The sequence below is a fragment of the Tamandua tetradactyla genome, chromosome 25, assembly GCF_023851605.1.
Source record: "Tamandua tetradactyla isolate mTamTet1 chromosome 25, mTamTet1.pri, whole genome shotgun sequence".
Lineage (NCBI taxonomy): Eukaryota > Metazoa > Chordata > Mammalia > Pilosa > Myrmecophagidae > Tamandua > Tamandua tetradactyla.
The window spans coordinates 37,370,800-37,386,987 of NC_135351.1; the positions used below are offsets into that span (position 1 = coordinate 37,370,800).

At 43.7% G+C, this 16,188-nt stretch overlaps 1 protein-coding gene across 2 annotated transcripts in view; it reads right to left on the reverse strand.

The window, feature by feature from the left end:
- Window positions 1-10,123, reverse strand: part of IL22RA2 (interleukin 22 receptor subunit alpha 2) — a 29,782-nt gene extending 19,659 nt beyond the window's left edge. The window contains exons 1-3 of one of the 2 annotated variants that reach the window (XM_077143678.1): window positions 10,011-10,123; window positions 6,957-7,092; window positions 4,514-4,692 (exon numbers count right to left, since the gene is read on the reverse strand). In XM_077143678.1, coding sequence (XP_076999793.1) covers window positions 4,514-4,692; window positions 6,957-7,092; window positions 10,011-10,095 — 400 coding nt within the window. In that variant the 5' untranslated portion in view covers window positions 10,096-10,123. The remainder of the gene's footprint in view (window positions 1-4,513; window positions 4,693-6,956; window positions 7,093-10,010) is intronic. The other variant, XM_077143680.1, reaches the window with a different exon arrangement.
- Window positions 10,124-16,188: the final 6,065 nt, after the last annotated feature.

The following is a 16,188-nucleotide window of genomic DNA, read 5'->3' on the forward strand; positions in this document are numbered from 1 at the left end:
ATGATCCAGCAATCCCATTGCTAGGTCTATATTTAGAGGAACTAAAGGCAAGGACACAAACGGACATTTTGCACACCATTGTTTATAGCAGCATTATTTATGATTGCTAAGATAGGAAAACAGCCTGTGCTAGTTTGAAAGTATTATGTACCCCAGAAAAGCCATGTTTTAATATGGGTCCAATCTTGTGGAAGCAGCACTGCATTTAATCCTGATTCAATATTGCATGTAGAAGCTTTTGATTAGATTATCTCCATGGAGATGAGACATACCCACATGTGGGTGTGATCTTTTGGTAGATGGAGATGTGAATTCACCCATCCAGGTGGGTCTCAATTTGTTTACTGGAATTCTTTAAAAGAGAAAATATTTTGGAGAAACCCCAGAAAAGACAGCCTAGAGAAATGACAGAAACCTCAGAGCCGACAGAAACTTCACAGCAGAGGTGACACAGATGTGGACACATGGAGAACAGAGACATAGATGTTTCAAGATACTTAGAGCCCAGTAGGCATTTCCATGAGACATTAAGCAAGTCAGAACCTGGAGAGAGCCTAGGGACACTAAGAGATGAAAGTCAGCCCCAGAAAAGCAAAGTGAGGAACCCTCACATGCACAGAGACTGAAAGCAATAGAGCCCAGGAGCAAGGAACCAGGAGATGCCAACCACATTCCCAGCTGACAGAGGTGTTTTAGGCGGCATCTACCTTTCTTCAGTAGAAGGTAACCTCTTATTGGTGCCTTAATTTGCACATGTTCATGGATTTAGAACTGTAAATTTGTAACTTATCAAATTCCCCTTTAGAAAAGCCATTCCAATTCTGATATATCGCATCCCAGTAGCTTGCAAACTAACACACAGCCCAAATGTCCCTCATTGGATGAGTGGCTAAACAAGCTGTGGTATATACATACAACAGAATAATATGCAGCTGTAAGAGAGAATAAAGTCATGAAGCATGTAACAATGTAGATGAACCTTGAGAAAATTATGTTGAGTGAAATTATTCAGAAACAAATAATATATGGTTTCACTAAAATAAACTAACATTAATGAGTAAACTTTGAGAGTTGAAATTAAGAACACAGGATATGAGGAGATAGAAAGAGGGTAGAGATTGGGCATTTGGTGCTGAAGGAATACAGATTGTGCAACAGGACTGATTATAAAAATTTTGAAATGTATAGCACAATACTCCTGATTATAGTACAATCATATAAATGCACTGAATGAAGCTGAATGTGAGTATAATTGAGGGAGAAGAGCTGGAGGCACATATAAAACTAGGAGAAAAGATAGAGGATAAAGACAGTGTAACTTAGGAATGTCTACAGTGGACAATGATGGCGATTAAGCGTACAAATATAAAAACCTTTTTACATGACGGAGAATACATGAATGTCAACATTGCAAGATGTTGAAAATGGAAGGCATACAGGAAAAAGTACATTCAGTGTAAGCTACAGTCTACAGTCAACAGTAACAGTGTAATATGCCTCCACTGAATGTAACAAATGTATTGTGCCAAAACTAAATGTCAACAGGAGGGGAGCATGGGGGAGGGGTATGGATGCTTTGCAGAAGAAAAGGAAAGGTCTTCATATAGATTATGGTGGTGAAGTCATGTCTACATACTTAAGTTGGACTGTGTGATGTGTAAATAAAACTGTTTAAAAATGAACAGGGAGAAATGTGCTAGGGAAAATGTTGAGAAAGTGATGTACCTATTCACTGTCGGTAGAGAAACTGAGAGGTGCGCCTTGTTGCTCAGTATATACCTGGAGGACCTGAGTGTGGGGACATGAATGGACATTTGCACAATAGATGGATGATTCACAATGGATGGAGGTGGCCTAAGGGTACAAGGACTGAGGGATGAAAGGGGAAGATGTGATGTATACATACAACAGACTACTGAGTGCCTGCAGGAAGGAATGAAGCTGTGAGGCATGAAACTAGGCGAATGGACCTTAAGGACAGTATATTGAATAAAATGTCAGAAACAAAAAGACAAATATTAGCATGCCTCACTCATATGGACTAACCATAATATACAAACTTGTTGAATTGAAGTCAAGAGCATGGGTTATCAGGTTGGGGCCTGTTGTAAAGGGTCCTAGATTGTAAGCTCTTATAGCAATCATATATATTCAGGAGTTGGAATTGTTATTTCTAAAATCTGAGCTTCTGAGATGTTTGTATATAACCTGGTTGTTCCCAGAAACTTCAGGTATTTATGTGACACCTGAGACTCAGAGTTAAAGCCCTAAAGCTATGAAAGTCAGCATTATCCCATATAGGAACTGTTCAAAAAGTTGAAGATTAGATTTCAACTAGGGATAAAAATGAAGCTAATCTGGATAGGACTAATGTAAATCAGAATACAGGGAAAGGATTATATGGTCCACATTTTAAAACTTCAACTTCTGTGTGAGACCAAAGAGATAGATGTTTATTCGGTGCAAAATTAATATTTTGGGTAGCACATTACCTAATTTAACTTGTATAGTCAGTTTAGTTGGACACCTTAAGTACAGGGAATCTTGAATAGGATGTGAGATTTTGTCAGTTTATCCAGGTTGGTGTGATGCCCCCAAATATCCCAGAGTAATTTAGGCTGTGAATAAAGAAGTATTTGCAAAGTCCCCTCGGGGGACTGGGGAGAAAGGAGGAGCTATTCAACTTCCCCATTTGGGGAATTCCTGATATTCTCTCAAGCAGTGGGATAACCAAATCAATAGGCTGAGCCCTCCATCTTGGGGTTCACCCCCTATGAAACTTACTCCTGAAAAGGACAAGTTAAGCCTGCTTATAATTATACCTAAGAGTCACCCCCAGAGAACCTCTTGTTGTTCAGATGTGGCCTCACTCTCTAAGCCAATTTGGCAAGTGAATTCAATGCCCTCCCCCAGCCCCACGTGGGACATGGCTCCCCAGGGTGTAAATCTTCCTGGAAATGTGGGACAGAAGTCCCAGGATGAGCCAGGACTTGGCATCATGAGATTAAGAAGTCTTCTTGACCAAAAAGGGGAATAGAGAAATGAGACAAAATAAAGTTTTAGTGACTGAGAGATTTCAGAGTTGAGAGGTTATCCTGGAGGTTATTCTTATGCATTACATAGATATCCCTTTTTAATTTATGGAGTCTGGGAGTGGCTGGAGGTAAGTACCTGAAACTGTTGAGCTATGTTCTAGTAGCCTTGATTCTTGAAGATGATTGTATAACAACATGGCTTTACAATGTGACGGTGTGACTGAAAACCTTCTGTCTGATGCTCTTTTTATCCAGGGTATGGATAAATGAATAAAAAAATATATGGATAATAAATAAATAATAGGGGATACAAGGGTAAAATAAATTGGGTAGATTGCAATACTAGTGGTCAATGAGAGGGAGATGTAAGGGCTATGGTATGTATGAATTTTTTCTTTTTTGTTTTTACTTATTTTTCTGGAACGATACAAATGTTCTAAAAATGATCAAGGTGATGACTACACAACTATGTGATGATATTGTGAGCCACTGATTGTACATCATGTATGGACTCTATGTGTGTGAAGATTTCTCAATAAAAATGTTAAAAAAATGATCTTTTTGGGGGTACATATAGCCTCAAACCATCATAGTGGGTAAAGTAAAAATAAGATGAAAGATAAAATCCAAATTTATCAGTGGCCATGTCTCCTCTTTCTTGTCAAGCATTCCAGCCCTGATGGACAGTGGGTTCTGTGGTTTCTCCAGAATTCTCTGCACTGCTCTCTGCCTGGTGTATTGGAGTTTCACTAGCTGAGGGCTGAGCTCCTGGCTTGGGTTGGGTCCCATCGACATCTGGCTGGCTTTCTTATTCAATGCCTTGAAGGAACTTGATTCATCATCAATTAATTGGTCCAGTCAGATGGTGGTCATGCAGCCACAGCTTTCTTGTAAGGGCCCAGGCATGCCAGTGGTTTAGAGGTGCTTTCCACCATGAGTTGTAGTAAGTCTTACCAAACCAAGAGTGATTGCTCCAAGCCTTCTTGCAAGGCAGATGTTTCTCCCCTTTTAACTGATGAAATCTCCTCTTTATCTCTAATTAAATCCTTTCCTTAAAGTCAACTGAGATATTATTATTATAGTCATATTAGCTTTTTTTGGTGGCATTTTCATTGCATACATTTTCATCATTTTACTTTATGCATTCTTAAGTTATCTTTGTATATAAGACGTGCTCTTAGAAATAGCATTTTGTGTTGGTTATTTTTTAATCTAATGCAGCAGTTTTAGTCTTTCAACTGACAAATTTAGCCCATTTACCTAATTATTAAGTGTTTTACCTGTGGTCGAGGATGAGTGAGTTGGGGGTGGGGGGACAGTGTTAGAAGAGGTTGTGGGACGCCGAAAATGGATGAGGAGGCAGATTGTCTTTGAAAATGTAAATTCAGTAGTTATGGCGGAAGTGATAGATCTGGCCTGAAACATTGGGACTTTCCAAGTGCAGAAAGGGCAAAGCAGGGGAACTGAATGGAACTCACTTTCCCACCAGGAAGTGAACCGCTGGGTCATGCTCCAGCCTGAGAAGACCCCAGCCGAGGCCGCCTTCACCCTCCCGTAGTAAGGTTCATGAATGTCTGAGGTTTCATTGGTAAGGTCACAGAAGAGTCCTGGAATCCCCCAACAGTCCTGTTTATTTTTCCATTGTCTCTGTCCATACCTACAGAAGGGGAAAGACACAGATCTGAGTGTCCCCTGAAGGAGTCTACAGGTTTAAAAATCTGTTAATTTTTAGGCTGGTTGAAACCTGACCTTTATTGCCAGAACTACTCTGAAGCCTTATGGTTACTCTTCACCTTTTTAAAAAACTGTGTCTTGTTACCCAAAGTGCCTTTTCTGGAAAGATAAACTCCACTTTAATACCCTCCCTATCAGTAGTTTTTGGAGTTGTTTTGTTTTGTTTTGTTTTAGCGAAGAGTTTTTCTTCTAGTTAATGGGCAAGTTTCCACTTTTGAGTACCAGCTCTTCACGTCCTGATGCATCTGAGAGCTCAGCTCTGTGGTTTTCTGCACTTCTCATCAGCTTGCTGTTGAGTAATATGGCCAGTTTGAGAAATTGCTCCCACTTTTCATCTCAGGTCCTGCTTCCCTAAGACATGCGGGTAATCTTTTTATTGAAAATGGAGCTGGGTTCGTAGTGAACTCTATGTAGGGAAGCATGCAATTATGAGCTGGGAGAGAAGAAGGGGGACCCAAGGAAAAGACAGGGAAACAAAGAGACTCACAGGTCAATTCAGCCTAAGATGAGGTGATGGTGTAACCACAAAATAAAAGATAAACTCTTTGGGACCTTCCTGCCCCAGCCTCAAATCACAGCAAATGCAGGAAGTTGCTGGTGGGCACAGAGCAGGGATTGGGGGACCGGGCAGAAAGACTTCCGAAACATTTGCTGGAAGACTTGAAATCAAATTTAACAATGTATAATGGGGACTGTTGCTGGTGTCTGTACTGGGTAAACTGTCTGATGACAGCAATTTCACTATATCAGTTTTTATTAATGTATAATAAACAACATATTTTGAGCACAGTTCGATGTGTTTAAATTTTTCTTAATTGATAAGACAATTCAGCTTGTCTAGCTGAATTTAGCTGCAATGTCTGGCTTCTCTTTCAATTTCATACCTCATTTTCATCCTATCCCAAATGGGTCAGATATTAGCATCAGACACATATGAACTGGAAGGACCTCAAGTCAAAGAATTAAAAAAACACAGTGGCATTGTGTTGTGAAAATACTGTATTGATAGGGATGAATTTAGGTCCTAAGTTTATACAAAGCTGGGAGCTCTTTTTAAGTAAAGGAACTACAAGTATAAAATTCTTAGACAGAGGCCTGAAGCCTAAGCATTATTAGATTACTGGTAAAACAGTTGCTAACCCAGGTATTAATGAATTTTGAACCTATTGATACTGCCTAGGGTGAAGTATAAAAAGAGTACCAATCTAGACTTCCTATATGCTAGAATCATCCCCAGCAGATGCACAAATCTATTCCTGGAATGGGGAAATCTTTACTGTAATGATTTGTAAAAGTGTTATAGTTGACTACCCAAAATATGTCGAGAAAAGTAGTAGCAGTTAAAGGCTGAGAAAGTTCTGGGGAAAATCCCCTCCAAGGTCAGTGAGAGATTAGTTATTAGGAAATCTAACCTAGTCCCTACCCATGCTGGAGAGACATTTGATCGACATTGCCCTAGAGATCGATTTAAACAATAAAAATCGTAATGTTGGTCCCTATCTGTATTACATTTTCTGAATTTCCAATGAAAAACTATGAGAGCTGAACTGGAATATCCTGCTTAGCCAGCATCTCTAACCACACCAGAAGAAGCAAAGCCACAGCACAACCAGGACGTGAGTGAGCAGAAAAATTGGCTGTTTGCAAACCAGGAGCTTCCAGGCCTAGGTCCAGGAGGAAAAGCCTGGAGAGCCCTGGAAAGACTCAGCAGCGTGTGGTAGTCATTCATTTTTGAAAAGAGTTTTCTAAATAGTAACCCACTGTAAGTTGAAAAAGCTCTATTGCACACACTCACTTCTGTGCGTCCTGCACTGCTCTTACGACTATGATAGTTTGCGCTCACCTGGGTGCCTGCTACATGCTATCCAAGTCGCTTCCAGCATTCATTCGACAGCTAAGTGTTGAGAGCCCATCATGAAAGGCCAGCGGCTAAATCTGGAAGACCTCAGAGCTGTGTCCCCCAGGGATGGGGATCCCTGTCCCCCACCCCCAACAGATTTGTGCAGTTTCATGAGTTCTGGGTCACCAGGCAGCCTTCAGGGGGAAAAGTCACTTCTGTCCCTCCCTCTACTTCTTCTCAACCCCTCTGAAACTGAAAACAGCACGGATCCTTCCCCACCACTGCCTTCTGGCCACATGAGGTCCCGGAGCCAGCACTGTCACCCCAGTGAAGTCCAATTTACTCACATTTTGTACTGCACGAAGTAGAGGGTGGTGGCCCCAACCAGCGCCTTCCCAGGCTGCCAGTGCAGAACGTTGCGAAAATTTCGGGACTGAAATCGAACCTTCTGGGGCCTCAGAGGTTCACGGGCTGGCTGGGTCTCTAAAATGATGAGAAAAAGGAGAAACCCTTGACGTTGATAGAGGCAGCCTTGTTTTACCAGTAGTAGCAAGGTCATGCCTGCCTTGGGATTCCCTGAAGTGTTTTCTCTACACCGCTGTGTGCAGAGGGTGGAGCTGGAGCCCAGAAGTCAACATCTTCAATCTTCAATGCCATGATTTTGATGGACGCAAACATTTCAGGACAATTGCATCCTAGATTTTTTAAAGGCAATATTCACCTATCACACTCCTCAAGCTAGAGAGGAAGTAAGCATCAGTAAAGAAAACCATTCCCTTAGACCCTTGCTGGATGGTAATGGAAGGGGATGGCCGAGACCAGAGGCCATACACGCCAAGGCTCCTCAGCCCACCCAGGGCCCCACTGCTGTGAGGCAAAGTGTGCCTGGAATTGATTTTGGCTCCTAGCTGCTCAGCTGGACTGGGCCAGCTAAGAACCCATGCTAGTGCCTGGTGTCCTTAGAGGATGGGGTGACTTAGCTCAGGTGTGGCCTGTGCTTTCTTCCTCAAGACAGGAGACATAGGAAGCCCAACTTCACCTGATATAGTTCCCTGGGAGCAAGAGCCCTTGGACAAAGTTGTATTCTAGGGTCTGAAGTTTATGATGAGGAGTAGGGGATTAGGCAGAAGGAGGATCAGGGGGCTACCCTCCGTTCTCCCTGACCTCCATTTCCCTGAGCTCCTCAGCCTTCTTACTCTCACTCTACCTGCTGGGGACCAGCCCACTCAAGGGGCTCTGCATTGGTGCTTCTCTTTTTCTGGAATGTTCTCCCCTGGGATTCTACACAGCTCGTTTCCTCGCCTCCTTCAAGTCTCGCTGGAATATCACCTTACTGAGATGCAGGCAGATACTCTAAGCCAATGATCTCAGTTCTAGATTTCAAGATCTGTTATTTTGTAGTGAATGGGGCTGTTTCCTCAAGGTATTTATTTCTACCAATCAAATGGTGTTTGTTTTTATTTTCAATAAGTCCTTGAGTGTCTCAAATGATAGCATGTGCTTGGAAAGCATCTGGGGCCACTGTTGATTTTACTCATCAGAATCACTACCTCATCAGTCATGTATAGGACATAAATTTCCAAGTTGGTTTGCTAACCTGAAGATAGATGCTGTGGTAGTTTGGAGCTGTGTGTACCCCAGACAGACGTGCTCTTATACATAATTCATTCTGGTGTGTGTGAACCCATTGTAGGGAGGACCTTTTGATGAGGTCACTTCCGTTAAGGATGTCCCTTTTCAATCAGGATGGGTCTTACCCCTATTTGTGGCATCCTTTATAAGTGGAGTGAAATTCAGATGGACAGACAGAGAGAAAGCCGCCAAGGGAGCAGCCAGAAGCTGAACATCAGCGGAACATGTAAGAGAAGGGAGAGTACAGGGGACACTGCTGTGTGCCAGCTAAGGACCAGCAGCCAGCCCCAGGACACCACAGTCTCCAGGAGAAAGCATCACCTTGGTGATTCCTTGATTTGGACTTTTTTCCTAACCTCAAAACCATGAAGCATTAAATTCCTATTGTTTAAGCCAACCCATTGTATAGTATTTGCTTGAGCAGCCAAGGAAACTAAAACAGAAGCTCAATGCACTTTACCTCCTATGTCTATAGATTCCTTCTCTTATTATTGTAACAACAATTCCAGCATCACCAAGGATGACCCACTGGGCACCAGATGCTGGGGATGGGGGTGGGGGGACTCTACCTGCATTACTGCAGCTCACCTGCCAGCTGGTCTACGAGGATGTGCTGTTTCTGCCTCCCTCTCGTAGAATAGAAAACTAAGGCTTTAGTGAAACTAGTTTTGCACCCAGACAGTCTGACTCCAGAGCCTGCCACTTCCCTATCCAGAGAACCAGAGCAAAGCTTCAGGAGAGAGGAGGAGCAGAGGGAGGAGGCAGAGAATGAGAGGCGGAGCAAGTCCTCTTTGCCGCCCTGCCTCCCCTCTTCCCTCTGGCACTCATTCATCGAGTGTGCCCTATAGATCAGAGGCTGTGCTCGGAACTTTACATCTTACTGAATTCTCATGACTCTCAGAGAAAGTGAGCATTTAACTATTCCATTTTACAGATGGGGAAGCTGAGGCTTAAAGATGTCCTGTCTCTTGACCTAAGTGACAGGGCCATGAAAATGCACAACCAGGATCATTTTGGTAGCATCTGAATCCCAGCCAAAGTTTGCTAATGAGTTGGTATTATCAAGGGCAGAGGTGCAGTTTCCTCAAATCCTCACCCGGTGGAGGGCAGAGGCCTGGCTTGTGCTTATGCACCTGTCACTAGCCTCTGTGTGCTCTTAGGAAATACCTGAGCCTCTTGCACTGACAGGGACCCACCGCAAACCATGACCGGCCCCGGGATGCATTGTGATAAGATGCTCCAGCTCCCGAAGCATTCCCTGTGTGACCCAGCAAATCCTCACATGCTCTTCTGGGTCCCCATTCTCTGCCAGCCACTGCCCCACCTGCCTGGCATCTCCACATTCACGTGATCTTCACAATCACCAACAGCCTCTGTTCTGCAGGTGAGGAAATTGAGGCACACAGAAGGGGATGTAACTTGCCCCAGGCAGAGTAGAAATTCAACTTCAGGCAGTTTGGCTGAGGAATCTATGCTCCCTGGCCCCTAGAAGGCAAAGGAAACTCTCGGCAGAGAGAGCAAGCCAGTGCACGTTCGTCCAGCTGCACGTTTCTTATACCCTCTAGGGTGTTTGCTCCTTTGAAGATATGTCTCAAGGACATGTGGAGTTCATCTGGCTGCAGAGTAACTGACCCTATGTCTTTCCCTTCATTGGTGACAGAAGAAAGCTGAAATGTTGATAAAGCCCAGAAAAGAGCCAGTGCCCTTTCTAACAGGTCTTTGATCATCTGGCAAAGCTGTGAGCAATTAACAAGAAAGAAAACACTTACCTCCCACACCGGCCAGGAGGATGAGGATGCCTAGAAAGCCGAGTTGGGGCCCCATGGTCCCGAGCGCGAGTGGCGGGTGCCCCATGTCTCCTTCAGCGAGAGGCAGCTCACGGTGAACGGGGAACTGGAAGATTCCCACGCCAATATCTGGCCCCCTGGGTTTAACCAAAGCCAATTGTTCCTGAAGCAACCACAATTCCTTTGTGTAACTACATTGCATGCTTTTATTTGTGTAGGGGAGTTAAAAAGTCCAAAGTGTCATTTCAGAACCCCGTGCGGTGCATCTCCTTTACAACACGGCAGCGCGCGGTGGCTGGGACCGGCGCTTCGTCAGCTGGGAGAAGGTACAACGTAGAGCCCTGGCACACCTGGCGGGGCAGGAAATTGTGCAAGGGGCACGCAGGTGAGCGAGAAGAGGCTCAGGAGGCCCGGAGGGGATCTGTCAGGAAGCAGGGTGTGGCTGTTGGGAAGATTCTGAGTGATGTGCTCGGCAGTGGCTCAAGGCGACTGGCGGACCCTGCTCTGTTTCTGTCTTTGCCTCCTTTAGGTCCAGGCTGACCCCTCGGGGGACCCACTTCCCTCCCGCCACCCTCTAGCTTTCCAAAGCCCCCCTGCCATCCTCACCACCCTGCCTGCTCAGAGACCCGTTCATGAATGATGACTCTCCCTTTTCCGTCCCCATCCTTGGGCTCCAGGACTCATCAATCTGGACAAAGATTATGAGTTTGTCAAACCAAAAGACCCCCTCCATGAGAAGGTACACGGAGGACGAGGCTGTGAGCTGCTACCTTAGGTCTTCGTTCATATCGCCCCTGAAATCTGTTTGAGCCAAGCCATCTGTTCTTTGCCCATGAGTCATTGTAACATTTTTCTTACTGATATTTTTTTTTACTGCATGTTTTCAGAGGCACTAAAAATACACATTAAAGCACAAGAAAGTTGCAAAGATTTTTTTTTTTAAAGAGAGGCTTAGGTCAAAAGAGGAAATATATTCTGGCTTTTTTTTCCTTTTGTGTATCTCTTTGAGTCTTTGGTGCCATGTCCCCTTTAGTAAGGAGTAGTGATGGTTTCTGAGCAGTACCCATTCATTCATTCACTCATTCATTCAATAGCATTAAGCACATATTTGCGGCCCTAGCATGAACTAGGTGTTCTCAGCACCCAGGATGCAGCAGAAAACAAGACACGAAGTCGCTGCCTTCCCTAAGCTCCTCTAAAGGGAAAAACAGAAAACAAAGAGCTCTGGCAGGGCCCTGGCTACTGGTAATCTCTCCTCCTTAAATGGGAGGCCAAATGTTCTGGAAGCCTGTTTGCAAAGCCACTTTTCTCACCACCACCCCCCGACCCTCCCCAAAAAAGAATAGGTGAGGCCCAGGGCTGTGGGAAGGGAGGGAAGGAATGAGGGAGCTGAAGTGGGGGTGGGCCCAGCTGCTGGGTGGGAGGTACATGGAGTTCTCAGAGAGGGCTGGGGAGGAGATTCTGGGTGAGAAAGGAGCACAGGGGACATTGTTCTCGAGTGTGGAATCCTTGCCACCCCATGCCCAGCCTCTGTGTACAACAGCTCTGGACCGTCGTGTGCCTGGCACGGTGAGCCTTGGGTGCAGCTGGGGACACCTGGGGAGCCCCACCCCTGATGAAGGTGTCTTGGAACAGAGCCCAGTGGGAATTTCCTTAGGGACCAGGGTAGGGTGAACCCAGGGCCACTGCCACACGATAAACTCCACAGTTACTCAAGGACCGATATGACACATGCTTTCTGAAGCCAAGGCAGCGTGGAGGGGCTTGTGACGGTGACACGGGGATTTCTGTGTGTCTGTGCTGAGTCAGACTTCAGAGTCCAGACACCTTGTCTCCTCCAGGGGAGGGTCCCTGTCTCGTAAGCTAACTATGCTTTTGAAGAAGGGATGAGACACAGGCCTTGTGTCCCTCATTTGCCCCTTGTCTGCTATCTCTCATCACCGTCCGTCTCTGACTTGTTGGCATTATCTGATGACTCTAGATTTTGCGTAAACCTTGGTTTTTAAATGGGGGATAACTCGGTTTGAACTAGCGGTGCTCAGTATCTTCAACGTTACTAGCTCTTGTTTCCAATTGAACAAATTGTGACAAATTCCAGTTAAACAAAAAGAAAAATATGTTAATTCAAGGTTTGATAGGTAGTGCAGCTGAGAATGAAGCTGGGGTTTCCAAAAGGGGTTCCTGACTTTGAAGAACAAATAAGGGGAAAATAAGAGGAGAAAGGAATAGAGAATATGCTGAGAGCAGCATCTCCCAAAGATGTGAACTTCTTTGCTCTGTTAAATTTCCAAAACCAAAACCAGTGCTTTCCCAATTCAGTGGGCTCTCATTGTGTGAAATCACCTGGAAGCCAAAGCCACCTGCAAGGCTGCGAGGTTGACGGAAAGGTGAAATTAAATTAGAATTTCCCACCAGTGGGGAAGCAGAAAAATTTGTCACACAGTTGTCTCAAATGAAATGACCTTTGGTTTGGGAAAGAAGAAAATCACAGTTGATGGAGCCCCCCGCCACTCATGCAACCCAGTTATATATGTGCCTGCTGTGAGAGCTTACAATCTAGGAACCTTTCAATGAGCCTTCCCCTGATAACCTATGCTTTCAAATTCAATGCTTCACTTCAAGCACGAAATGCCCGCTTCAGACCATTCTCTGTGCCCAGCCCCATAGAGAGAGCCTGCTGGATGCGCCAGAGAGGTCCCCAGGGTGCCCAGACAATTCCTGGAGCCCCTGCCTGGCCAGACTTGCTTCGCGTCTTCCTTTCTCCTTGAGGCTGCCCACAGACCAGCCACTCATCTCATTAAGGAATTGTTATTAGTTATTCTTAGGTTGATACAGGTGTGGTGGTTATTTTTATAATCATTGTGAAGTTATTTTTAGAGATATATATTGATGTATTTACAGATGAAATGATATGATGGCCAGGATTTACTTTCAGATAATCCAAGGGGTTGGGGAAGGGACTGATAGCCACAAATTAATAATTGTCAAAATGGGCAATTAGGTTCATAGGCAGTTCACTATATTCTCTATTTTTGTATATGTTGGACATTTTTCATAACAAAAGAAAAAAGATTAAACATTTTACCTACAAGTTGCTACCCTTATAAAACTCCTCTGGTCATTTGAATGCCATTTTGGGGTTGATAATGATCTAAGTGTTTACTCTATCATTGTGGAGCCCTGAGTTAAGTCCTTTGCATACTGTCTAAGGTTGCTAGAGCTGCTATGACAAATACCATGCAAAGTGTTGGCTTAAACAATCGGAATTTATTGCCTCATGATTTTGGAGGCTAGAAGGCTGGCTTCCCCCCAGGGACAGAAGCATTTAGTGCTAGCTTGCCACAATCCTCAAGATTCCTTGGCTTGTATCTCTGCCAGCCATCACATGATGATGTCCTCTCCATTCTCTTCTGGGTTTCCACTGAGTTCCAGTCTTTGGCTTATCACTTGGCTTTCTCTTTATAAAGCCTCTAGTAATCTGGATTAAGGCCCACCTTGGTTCAATTGGCCATGCCTCTACTAAAAATAGCATCATCAAAAAGGTCCTACTTACACATAGGGTGCTATATGTGCTGCTTTGAAACAGTCATGTACCCCAGAAGAGCCATGCTTTTAAAATCTAATCATGTGGGGCAGACCCATTGCAGGTGGGAACTTTGATTAGTTTATTTCTATGGAGATGTGACCCCAACCATTCAATCTGTGTCTTAATTAGTTTGCTGGAGTCCTGAAAAGAGCACATGGAGAGGGAGAGAGAGAGAGAGAGAAAGAGACAGAGAGACAGAGAGAGAGAGAGAGTTCAGAGTGGACACAGCAGAGAAATGAAACCAGACACAGACTTTTGGAGATGCTAAGCTAAGAGATGAAACCCAGAGTCTGCCTGGGGATGCTAAATGAGGGTCCACAGACACTTAGAGAGAAAGCCAATGGAAACAGGAGCTGAAAGAGCCATTTGAAACCAGAATCTGGGAGAGAAGGCCAGCAGGCATCACCATGTGCTTTTTCCTGTGACAGAGGAACCTGGATGCAATTGGCTTTTCTTGAGTGAAGGTATCTTCTTGTTGATGCATTAATTTGGACATTTTCAAGGCCTTGGAACTGTAAATTTGTAATCTAATAAATTCCTCTTGTAAAAGCCAATCCATTTCTGGTATATTGCATTCCAGCTGCTTTAGCGAACCAAAATACTATATGATCTTGCAACCTTATTATTAGATATATACTTAGAAGAACTGAAAGCAGGGACACAGATAGACATTTGCACACTGGTGTTTACAATGGCAATAGTCATGATTTGCAATGGATAGAGGGGGCTTAAGCGTACATTGACTGATGAACAGAAGAGTGAACTGTGGCGTAGACATACAATGGAATACAAAGTGGCTCCAAAAGGGAATGGAGTTGTGGGGCATGCAACTAGGTGAATGAAACTTGAGGACAGTGTGTTGCGTGAAATAAGCCAGAATTGAAAGGACAAATATTATAATGCCTCACTATCATGGACTAGCTATAATATGCAAATTCTGAGAATTGAATTTGAAAGCATAGGTTATCAGGGGAAGGCTTATTGTAAGGTTCCTAGATTGTAAGCTCTCACAGTAGGCACATCTATTCCTGGGTTGTATGAATTATTTCTAAATTCTGAGATGCTGAGCCCTTTTTGCATAGCCTAGTCATCCCCCGGAACTTCAGGTATCCTTGTGACCCCTGAGACTCAGAGCTAGAGTTCTGCAGCTATGAAAGTCAGCGTTACCCCATACAGCAACTATTAAGCTGAAGGAGAGATCAGACTTCAACTAGAGATATGAATGAAGCTGAACTGGATAGGACTAAGATAAATCAGAATGCAGGGTAAGGGATAATGTGGTCTATATTTTAAAACTCAACTTCTGTGTGAGACCAAAGAAGAGATGGTCATTTGGTACAAAAGTTTTATTTTCTGTAGCACACTATCTGATTTAACTTGTACGGTCTGTTTATTTGAACACCATAATTATATGGAAACGTGAATAGGGAGTGAGCTCTTGTTCGTTTGTCTAGATTAGTATGATGCCCTGATACATCCCAGAGTAATCTGGGCAGAAAACAAAAAAAGTACTTTTTCTGGGAACAAAAGTGGAAATATTAAACTCCCCCATTTGGGGAATTCCTGATATTCTCGCAAGCATAGGGACAAGCAATTTAATAGGCCAAGCCCTCAATTTTGGGGCTTGCCCTTATGAAACTTATTCCTGCAAAGGAGAAGCTAAGTCTACGTACAATTATGTCTAAGGGTCACCCCTAGAGAACCTCTCTTGTTGTTCAGATGTGGCTTCTCTCTCTAAGCCCACTGCACACAGGTGAGCTCACTGCCTTCCTCCCTACATGAGACATGACTCCCAGGGGTATAAATCTTCCCGGAAATGTGAGACCTAACTCTAGAAGACAAGCCTGGCCCTGGCATCATGGGACTAAGAAACCCTTCTTGATCAAAAAGGGGAAGAGAAATGAAATAAAAAAAAAGTTTCAGTGACTAAGAGATTTCAAATAGAGTTGAGAGGTCTTTCTGAAGCTGATTCTTATGCATTATATAGATATCCCTTTTTAGTTTTTAGGATATTAGAATAGTTAGAAGGAAATGCCTGAAACTATTGAACTGTAATCCAGTAGCCTTGATTCTTGAAGATGATTATAATTATATAGCTGTCACCGTGTGACTGTCTGATTGTGAAAACCTTGTGACTGACACTCCCTTTAACTTATGTATAGAAAGATGAGTAAGAAAGTAAAGACAAAAGTAAATAAATAATAATGGGGATAAGAGTACGGGATATTCTGGGTGTTCTATTTTATTTTTATTTTTTTGGAGTAATGAAAATGTTCAAAAATTGATTGTGGTGATGAATGCACAAGGATAATACGAGAACCACTGGCTGTACACTTTGGATGATCATATGGTATGTGAATACATCCTAATAAAACCGCATAAAAAAGGGAAAAAAAGGTCCTACTTACAATGGGCTCTCACCCACAGGGACACAGATTAAGATTAAGAACACATAATTTGACCAACCCACATATGTTATCTCAGTGAATCCTCATAACAAGTCCAGGAGGCCAGTGTTCCTGTCCTGATGTTACAGATGGAGAAAATGAGACATAGAAAACCAGAGAACTTGTT